This window comes from Oryza glaberrima, chromosome 7 (genome assembly GCF_000147395.1).
Source record: "Oryza glaberrima chromosome 7, OglaRS2, whole genome shotgun sequence".
In the NCBI taxonomy this organism is placed as follows: domain Eukaryota; kingdom Viridiplantae; phylum Streptophyta; class Magnoliopsida; order Poales; family Poaceae; genus Oryza; species Oryza glaberrima.
In genome coordinates, this window is record NC_068332.1 from 2,530,926 (window position 1) to 2,541,467 (window position 10,542).

Genomic DNA, 10,542 nt, shown 5'->3' on the forward strand with positions numbered 1-10,542 from the left:
GAACTCACGTCTTCAGCGCGTGCAAAAGAGGCTTGCCATTCTGAATAAGCGCGTCAAAGGTGGCTGCTCATGCATGCCCTGCTGCTATCTGTCTTTGCTATAGTGTTTCTTGCGGTTTTAGTCAAAAAAAAAAAATCGTGTTTCTTGCATTGCGGTCATTGCTTGGCTTCTTATCAAGCACATGTAACCTCTGTCCAACTCAAATCAGTTTGAAATGTGCAGTCTTTCAAAGATGTGGATGCTCCCATCTCATCTCTGTTTTGTGAGATTGTGAGAATGGAATATAATTGCAACAAATCTTCGTTCAGAAGATGTGCCAAAAGAAATCTTGATCATTATCACAATAAACGGAACATAATCTTGCTAAGAGATTGTACAACTGGGAAGCAAACAGGTAAATACTAACAACAAAGAGAGCCAGGAGCTACTCATCAAAGAACAAACTGCATGGATAATCAGTGCAAGAAACCTACATCCATTTCCAGACCAAAGCCGCATTTCTCCAAACGAACTCTAGATGCAAGCCATCTTCTCAGGCAATGAGATTGTAACGAACTGAGAGCCGCTCATTCAGCGGGCTGCGGATCCACCACCTCGCTCTCGGAAGAAGCAGCGGGGGCATCTCCCTCGGACGGCGCCGCGGCGGCGGCGGCCTTGGCGGCGGCAGCGCGGGACTTGACGAAGTCGAGGAGGCGGCTGCTGACCTCCTTGGAGTAGAGCTGCAGCGCCTTGATGCCCTCCTCCACGGACGCCGACGCCGCCCCTGCTCGCCGTCCTCCGCACCCCGTCTCCGCCGTCCTCCGCGCCGCCCTCCAACCTCGACGGCGTGCTTGCCATGGGCGGCGGCCGGCCGCGCTATCCCCTCGCCATGGGCAGATGCACGCGCCAGCTGCCCAGCTGCTCCCCAGCCGCCCGCGCGCCGCTTCTCCGCCGCCTGCCGCCCTTCTCGCGGCGTCGGATGAGGAGAAGAGAAGAGTGAGAGAGAGAGAATGAAGGGAGAGAGATTGACGTAGTATTCTGACATATGGGTCTCATGCTGAATCAGCAGCCACGTAGGATAAAACCAGGATCAAAATCACCTAGAGACCTATTGTGACCGGTTTTATATAGTTAAAGACCTCGTATATCTGGTTTTGCGGTTGAGGAATGATTTCGTAACTCGATGACAAGTTGAGTGACCTTCGGTGTACTTTTTCCTTCCCTGAATGTTGTAAGCCGAGTACCAGCAGTTTCTTTACTTTCAATCGTTTTCTTTCCCGCTGTTCACTGTCTTCCCGTTATCGCCTCGTCCTTTTACTCGTTTCACGTCTCCCCGCCTGTGCCCTCCATCCCAATCCTTTTTCCTTGTCTTCTCCTAAACCGCGGCTTAGGTTTTGGCGACAACTTGTTTTTCATTGCGTTTTCGAGGGGGATATTTTGCTCCTCTGGCTCTTTTCCTGTTTTTGGATCCTCTGTTCTGTTTTGGTTCTTCCGTCGCCTAATCTCTCAGCATGAGAATTCTATCCTGGAATATCATAGGCTTAGGAGACAAAAAGAAAAAAAATCTCTACTTCTGTCCACTCTGATTGAACATAGGCCAGACATAGTTTGCTTGCAAGAGACCAAGCTTGCATCCATAGACAGATTCACAATGCCAGCTCTTCTTCCTGTTTTCCTACGAGATTTTCATTGGCAGCCTGCTCTCGGCTCAGCTGGGGGCTTGCTAACAGCTTGGGACTCCAGAGAGCTGCAAACCACTCTTGTTCACGAAAACAGCGACTCCATCTCCTGCACTTTCCACTCGAGAACAGACCAAACCAAGTTCTGGGTCACTAATGTATACGCCCCCCATTCGGAAGATGAAAAGCTAATCTTCTTTAATCAACTTTCAACGCTCAGGATTGCAAACAAAGAGCCATGGTGCTGCATTGGGGATTTTAATATCTACAGATACCCTTTTGAGGAAAACAGCGACAACTTAAACACAAGAGGAATGGTGGATTTCAACTGTTGGATAAATGAAGAAGGCCTTGTAGACATTGACATTCCCAACAGAAGTTTCACTTGGTCTAACAAAAGAAGAAATCCCACACTGGTGAAGCTTGACAGGATTCTTGTCGACACAAGCTGGAACCAATCCTTCGCAACCTCATCTGCCAGAGCCCTAGTGGCGACAACTTCGGATCATATCCCTATTCTGGCCGAGTGCTCAAACAACTCAAACACATTCCGATATTTTTCGTTTGGAAAATTTCTGGCTACAATTACCAGATTTTGTCAGCTTAGTGGAAGAAAGCTGGGTTCAAGGTACAAGACCAATGAGAGCAATCACGAAATTCAACCACAAACTAAGAAGATTAAGAGCTAGGGCCAAGGCCTGGAACAGAAGCAAACGAAGCTTGCCAACCCTGTTGTCAGCAAACAAATGCACTCTTGAATATCTTGATAAGATTGAGAAATGGAGAAGCCTGACAAACCTAGAGTTTTGTCTGAGGCAAAAGGTTTTTAAACACATTGAAGAAATAATTAAATTGGCACATCAAACTAAAATGGCAAAGAAGGGCCAGGATCGGATTCTGCACTCTGGGAGAGGAGAATAACAATTTTTACCACACAGTAGCCTCGGTCAGCAGACAGAAAAAGGATTTAAATTTGAAAATATACTGTTCATTTAATTTTTTCTCGGGAATATTCAGGATGCAAAAACTTTTGCAGAAATATACCGTCGGTCTCGCACAACGTACCGTTGCAAAAAATGACGTGGGAATAACGTCGCAGGTGGTATCGCGCGGTCTCGCAGAATGGAAGAGCGAGACTACTGTGATTAATTATCCGGATTAGCGATTAATTATTCGGTCTAAGAAACCAGCGACATTGTACAATGGGCTTCATTTGATTAGTGATTAATTACTTAATTAACAATTAACTAATAATAATTAGTGATTAATTATCCAGATTAGAGATTAATTAATTAATTAATCGCTAATCAGGATAATTAATCGTAATTAAATCGCAAGGCACCGGTATCGTTGTTTGCTTGAGCGATATCGCTGATTGCTTGAGCGAGACCGCGCGGTTGCTGCGTGAAGATGACGTCACCTGGCGGCGGCGTAGGTGGCCGGCATGGAGATGTAAGCCTTCAGGCGGCGACAATGTGGTAGCCAAGTAAGGCAGCCCTCCACGGCAGGTATGGCTCGAGGTCTCAGGTACGCCCACCTGGACCTAGGCCTCATGCTCGATCTTCAGAAAATACGGGTCAGTAGCTATGCCCAGTAGCCCCCTTACGCCGAGGTAGAATGAGGTTAATTCATTGTAACTTGGGGTAAAAAGTACACTTATCTTCTTGGAAAAGAGAAGCCGGGTAGCCTCCCGACTCCATGCCGGGATGACTGGGGTCATCGCGGGGTGGAGTTGTCTTGCACTTTTGCAGCGAATCAAGTCTATAGTCTTCCACTGTGCCACTGGATGGTTTTGAGCCACGGGGAAAGCAGGTAAGGTACACCTGGCTTAGCCGGCCAAGACATGGCCAGGGCCGACTAGGTCGCCGGCAGGTTTTGAGCCTCCGGGCGTAGCAGTACCGCAGACAACAAGGACTATCAAGCCCAAGAGCCCGAGGTCTTCGCTCAACCCCTAGGTGGTTGCCAGCCACCTGCGGGGTCAACCGGGAGTAGGTGGCCGGGAGGTTTTAAGCCTCCGGGCGTGGCAGTACCATAGGTAACAAGGACCGTCAAGCCCAAGAACCCGAGGTCTTCGTTCAACCCCCTAGGTGGTTGTAAGCCACCTGCGGGGCCGACAGTAAAAAGGACTCCTGCTCAGCCGGGTAGAGCGTGGCCAGGGCCAAGTGAGGGGCCGGGAGGTTACGGGCCTTCGGGCATGGCAGTACCAAAGAAAAGAAGGACCGTCAAGCCCAAGAACCCGAGGTCTTCGCTCAACTCCTAGATGGCCGCAAACCATTTCCGAAGCCAACGGAAGGGGGGACACTTGGCTCAGCCGGTAAGGTCTGACCAGGGTCGGATGGGTGGCCTGGAGGTCGTAAGCCTCCGAGCGCGGCCATACTTCAGGTAACGAGGACCATCAAGCCCAAAAACCTAAAGCCTTCGCTCAACCCCTAGGTGGTTGCCAGTCACCTGCGGGGCCGACAGAAAAATGGACACCTAGCTTAGCCAAGTAGGGCATGGCCAGGGCCGAGTCAGTAGCCGGGAGGTCACCAACCTCCGGGTGTGGCAATACCACAGGTAACAAGGACTGTCAAGCCCAAGAACCCGAGGTCTTCGCTCAACTCCTAGGTGGTTGCCGGCCACTTGTGGAGCCGACGGAAGAAAGGACACCTGCTTAGCCGGGTACGGCATATGGCCAGGGCCGAGTGGGTGGCAGGGAGCTCGTCACTTGGTCAGAGCGACAGCTCATTGTTTTCTTTTTCCTTTTTTAATATATTGATGATCGCTTCTTCATTTTTAATATTTCCTGATATAAAATTCATAAATTGTGAAAGAAATTGTAAAAGTTTTAGACAAATTAAATGCATAATAAGTAATAACTTTTAGGGTCTATTCGAATACATGCACACTCTAATCCATAGGTATTTTTCAAGAGATTTGAGTGGATTGATATTTTCTATGTTTTTCTCTCTACAATTTATAAGAAAGAAAATTTTCATTTGGTTTTCCTATAAATACATTCGTACGAACCGAATGGCACTCATGGGAATTAATCCATAGAAATCCAAAAACTTTGGTTTTTCTCTAAACCGAACAAGTCCTTAATATTGTTTTAAAAATTCAGTAAAACACCTACACCTTACTCATTTACGGTCAGCCCATCCTTTCACTAGGATTTTATAAAAATCGAATCTAATCTTCATTGGGTTCCATTTTATAGCTTTTATATGTCCCATCGACCAATGTCACCTACTCCATTACGACAGCTTAAGAAATGAATTTATCTAATATTTTAAGGCAACTTTTATATACAAAGTTTTTGCGCAAAATGCATGGGTTAGTAGTTTGAAAAGTGCGCTAATAGAATACGAGAAAAAAATCTAGATCTTAATAAAAACGAATGGACCAATAATACCCCTATAAGTGTACATACTTAAGAAATAACTTTTTTTTGTCACAAGTAGGGCATACGCATAAAGAGCGCCATCCACGTTTCACACGTGTATAACAAAATGATTGTGGCCCAATTGAAATGCATTTTCTTCGCTCCACTACCAGGCTAAAGCTAGCGTGGCGCAAAATCTAGCTAAAAGTTTCCCGTTGCAACGCACGGGTATTTTTCTAGTTAGCTAAAAAATCAAAAAAAAAAGTGCCTATACTATTCCATTTAAAAAAGTGCAAATTTCTTCGCATTGCACCGATGAAAACTGACAAAAATGGAAGAAAAAGAAGGAGAACAAGCTCTACACCTTTTATATGGAACCCAATCAAAGATTTGAGGTTGAAAACCTCCCCCCCCCCTAATTTGTGTATGTTTAGAAGAAAGAGAACGCCGAAAAAAATGGGCTTGTGTCGGGTTGGTGGCTATATAGCCCGACGATCATCGCATGCGGTCGGATTATCCCGTGCACGGGACAATGTGTGCGGCCGACAGCCCGGCGTTGGTCCACGGATTTTTCCAGGCGGAGCCACTTATGCCCCGCCTGGAAACTAACGGGGCCGGCGTCCAAGAAAATCAATCCTGTAGTAGTGCATGGTTGCCTCTACCGCTCGTCGGAGTTCCATGCTCAGACCTGCTTCGGTGCCGCGCGCTCAAGCATGAGACCGATAATGGCCGGGAAGAGGCTTCGTCATTGCCGCGGCCTACTGTACAAGCTGAAGGCGGCGATTCAAGGGAGGCGTACGGGGGCGAGTACCAGCGCGCCGTCGAGAAGGCGAGGGAGATCTTCTTCTCGGTGAGCTGCATTCCTGAACCCCCTCAAGCTCCCCTCGTAGATGTTTTTTTTTTGTGTGTTTTCATGTAACAATCCATGTATATGGATGTTTCATTAGTTAGATCAAAGTGCTTCGACGGGTTTCCGAAGGTGTTTCATTTTTTCTTTGATTTTTTTCTCAGATCTTTGCTGATGTTTTAGTAGCTTAAATCATTTGTTTCATGTGTTGAACTAAATTGTTTCATCCAGTGATCCGATAGTGTTTCTCTATTTTTTAAGTGTTTCGATGACTTAAACCATTTGTTGCATATGTTGATCAAAATTGTTTTATCTAGTGATTTGACTGTGTTTCACATCTGTGTTTCACATTTTTTAAGAACTGAAACATTATTTCGCTAAGTGCTGAAACATTGTTTCATAAAGGGTGAAACAACGTCCGATTTGTAAGCGTTTCCGAACATAAATAATAGAGGAATAGGGTTATCATGTTGCACCCAAGCATGCAGGTTCCAAAACACAGGAATACTAGAATTGGTGTGTTTTGATGGTTCAAAGGAAATAAAAACATAAGACTTTGAACATTGTTTGGATGGTTCAAATGAAATAAAAACATAGGAATTTTAAAGAACATTGTTTGTGCTAGAGAAAAACTAGGAGAAGAAAGGAAGGTTTACTATGGAATGGGGGCATAGGAAGCCAATCCATGGTGGAAAATTTTCCTAAGGATTTCAATCCTCCACAATTACTTTGAAAATCATGGTTTGTGTTTGACTGCACGTTGAAAATTCCGATTTTAAGTTGAGATGATTCAAAACATGGTGGAACGAGGAAGATAATCGAATAACATGTTACAGTACATGTGGTTTTCTCCAAGAAAATCAAACGATACAGGAAAGATTCATCAAGAGTATAACACAAATATGCAATCCTTGCTGAGCAAACGAGGTTGAGCTACAGCTAATAAAACATGCATAAAGCAATGAAACGAAAATTAATTTAGAGTAAAGTTCATCACCGGTCCCTAAACTTGTACCGCTGTGTCATCTCGGTCCCTAAACTCGCAAATCAACCATTCAGGTCCTCAAACTTGTTCGACTGTGTCATCCCGGTCCCTAAACTCGTAGATCACTCGTTTAGGTCCTCCAACTTGTTCAATTGTGTCACCCCGGTCATTAAACTTGGATTTAAATATTATCTATGTCAAATAGGACGGTCTAAAGTCTTTATATTTAAAAATAATTCATAACTTTTTTATGTGCACTCTAATGAAGACAAAATTTATATCAAACTTGTAGCCCTCGACGCGATCTACAATTTTGTAGTTGAATTTTTATATTATAAGACATTTCCTGTGCCAAAATGTAATTTTAAAATTAAAATTTCAAAATCTATAAACATGCAACAATATTTTGGGACCCTAAACAGTTTTAATTCAAAAACTTTTCAACTACAAAGTTGTAGGTCGCAAGTTGTAGGTCGCATCGAGGGCTACAATTTTAATATAAAATTTGTCTTCATTAGAGTTCACATGAAAAAGTTATGAATTATTTTTTTAATATAAAGTTTTTAGACTGTCCTGTTTAGGAACCGGGGTGACACTACTAAACAAGTTGGAGGACCTAAATAAGTGATCTGCAAGTTTAGAGACCGGGACGACATAGTCAAACATGTTTGAGAAACTGAACGGTCGATTTACGAGTTTAGGGACCAGAATGACACAACGGTACAAGTTTTAGGACCAGTGATGAACTTTACTCATTAATTTATGTCACTTTGCGCGGCCAATAGCATAGATGTTGTCTCTTTGTGCGGGTTAGCATAGATGTCAACAACAGTGATTGCCAAAATTACATAACACAAGCAGGCACACAGACGAGGAAAACCTTGCTCCCCTTTAGCTTTCTTAGTCAAGCTTTGTGGAGATAAGACAAAACATATAGACCAATGCTGAATCCGAAGAAGTTGCCAGTGAGTAGAAGCCACTTAATGGCCTTATCATCTTGTTCATAAGCCTTTTTCCAGTAGAGGCTTGGAGGGAGAGGAAAAAATAAAGAGAAGTCATTAGTCAGCAAGTTTTATTTTAGAGTTAAACATGTATGTTGGGCAAATTAAAAGGACGAAATTGATGTCAAAATAGAACATGAATCTGCACCGTACTCGTCATAAAGTTGTGGAGAGCGTTCTTTGGCGGCTGCAAGCTTATCCTGCAGTTGCATATAAGATGGAAGAGAAAAATTCAGATGGCGATGCAATGGTAAGCGCAAATCAACCAGAGTACCAGAAATAATTAATGAACTGCTGGAAGCAAAGACACTATATACATGCGCTGGTAATCAGGTAAGGTGTGAATCTAACATCAAATTGGAAGGACTGGCTTGATCAATCTAGCTAAAAAACAGCCAGCGAGGCGAGTATCATACGCGTAAGAAGACTAGGTGAGAAACAGAGGCTAGCTACTATATAAGATTAGGCCGAGTTTAGTTCTGAACTTTTTTCTTCAAACTTTCAACTTTTTCATCACATCAAAACTTTCCTACACACACAAACTTTCAAGTTTTCCGTCACATCGTTCCAATTTCAACCAAACTTCCAATTTTGGCGTGAACTAAACACACCCTTAGAGACCAAAAGGAAATGCTACTCTACTACTTGTTATTGGTAAATAATAATGAAGAAAAACAGGCAAAGGGAAATAACAGGGTCGATTTGTTCATCTCGGGGGCAAATAAAGAAGATTTAATTCCGACACAGAGACACGCATATAAGGTAGTACTATATATAGAGAGAGAGAGAGGTAGTAGCAAAGAAACTAGATAATTTGAAGGAAACAAAGGGTCTAGAGGTTCGTCGGCACGGGCAAGGGCAAGGCACACATAGGTAAACGGTGAATCGGAAGAGTAAAAAAAGTAGAAGCAGGTGTAAAATCACGAGGTGTCGCATCGCACATGAACATGAGAACCTGAGTCCGTATCGGTAGAGGAGGGGGAACGAATTGGATTGAATCTCACCTGAGAGGCGGTGGATGAAGAGCGAAACGGCGGGAGAGTCCGGCGGGAAGCGGCCGCCGGGATCCTCAGCTTGGGGAGCAGAGCGCGCATGGCCATGGCGACACGGTCGGATGGCTAGGGTTTGCTCGATGGGTATCTCGGTGGAGTCGTGTGCCCTCTTTCGAGCCGCTTCACGGGGGGGTCCGTTCTTTTTATTGCGCTTTTTTTAGGATCCTTTTATTTGTTATAAACAATATCGGAATCCTATCTATATAATAATAACTAATATAAATATTAGTATTTTTCCGGTCGTCACACCCTTTCCACCCGCGATTTTTCGTCCATCGTCCCTCATAGGAGTCGAGTCCGATTCCTTCAAAAAAAAATCCCCAATCTTGATCCCCAAATCTTTTCACCCATGTCACTTCTTCGTCCGTCGTTCGTCACCGCGCCTACAATGCCGGTGTCCGATTCAGAAATTTCGCCACTTAGACATAGACTCGAACACGAAACTGAAAGAATCGGACTCTAATTCACCCAAACAAAATCAGCAGACGGATCCATGGGAGAAACCAGGAATCAAACTCTAATCCACCCTAATAAAATCAGCATAGGGATCCATGAGGAACTCCAATCCACCCAATAAAATTTGTCCATCACACCACCCAAAATCCCATCCCAATCGGAATTCAATCAACCCCTCCTCCCCTCCTCCAAAAAAATCCCAATTGGAATTCAATCACACAAATAAAATTAGAATAGCGGGCATCCACGAATCATGTGCATCAAGCAAACCCACCAGTTGCAGATCGATGCTAACCACTTCTAGATCGAAGGAGTGGCGTGGGGAAGGAGGTCTTCTACCTGCCCGTCGTCGTCACGCCCTTCCTTCCCAAGCGCCGCCGAGCGACGCTGCCGCTCCCGCTGCTCGTCGAGGTAGAGGATGTCGCTCCCGCTGCTCGCCAACGCCGCCGCCGCTCCCGCTACTCGCCGGAGGACGAGGACGCCGCCGCTCCCGCTGCTCATCCATGGTGAGACCGTCGCAGCTGTTGCTCGCCGAGGAGTCGGAGAGTGGAGAAGGCGCGCCGCCGTCGCTGGGGCCGACGCCGCCCTCCCCCCTTCGGCCAGATCTGGAAGGGAGGGAGGGAGGGGAGGGAGCGCCGCCTCCGCCACAATCGCTCCCTCCTCCAGCCGGATCTGGGAGCTAGGGAGGGAAGAGAGCCACCTCCGTCGCCTGCGGTGGCCGCCCCCACCATCGCTCCCCTCCTACAACCTTATCCAGGAGCGGGAAGAAAGGAAGGGGAGGGGAGCACCGCCTCCACGCCGCTGCCCTCCCCTCATCCAGTCGGATCTGGAAGGGAGGGAGTGGACGGCGCGTTGCCGTCGCTGGGAGAAGGAGAAGGCGCGTCGCTGGGGAGTGGCGAAGGAGCGACGGGAAGACGGAGAGAGCGACGAGAGAGAGAAGCGGAGGCGGAGGATTCTAGAGGAGATAAGGTTCTTCGAGAGGAGGTGGGCTCCACACTGATTTTTTCCTTTGCCGTGCGCTCCAACATGCACCGCATACAGGGTGGACACAGCAACGCTCAGCTGAATATTCATATTTTAAAAATGTAGCTACATCACATGACACAATGTTCCTGATTCTCAATTGGTTAGGCTGTGAAACATGTGGTCGGCAGGTCATGAGATCGATTCCCATGTTCT

At 45.9% G+C, this 10,542-nt stretch overlaps 2 protein-coding genes across 3 annotated transcripts; both read right to left on the minus strand.

The window, feature by feature from the left end:
* Window positions 1–566: 566 nt before the first annotated feature.
* LOC127779285 (uncharacterized) lies at window positions 567–3,212 on the minus strand. The gene is made up of 2 exons (XM_052306014.1): window positions 3,079–3,212; window positions 567–855 (listed from the first exon to the last, which is right to left on the minus strand). Exons 1-2 carry the CDS (start codon window positions 3,210–3,212, stop codon window positions 567–569), a joined length of 423 nt encoding a protein of 140 aa, XP_052161974.1.
* Window positions 3,213–7,581: 4,369 nt separating this feature from the next.
* On the minus strand, window positions 7,582–10,311 carry LOC127779701 (uncharacterized). Of its 2 annotated transcripts, none has more exons than XM_052306577.1 (3): window positions 9,703–10,311; window positions 8,009–8,055; window positions 7,582–7,879 (listed from the first exon to the last, which is right to left on the minus strand). In XM_052306577.1, exons 1-3 carry the CDS (start codon window positions 9,862–9,864, stop codon window positions 7,759–7,761), a joined length of 330 nt encoding a protein of 109 aa, XP_052162537.1. In that variant the 5' UTR covers window positions 9,865–10,311; the 3' UTR covers window positions 7,582–7,758. The 2 variants fall into 2 exon arrangements, with proteins under 2 accessions (XP_052162537.1, XP_052162538.1); XM_052306578.1 differs by lacking the exon at window positions 9,703–10,311 and adding an exon at window positions 8,860–9,616.
* Between the last annotated feature and the right edge of the window lie 231 nt (window positions 10,312–10,542).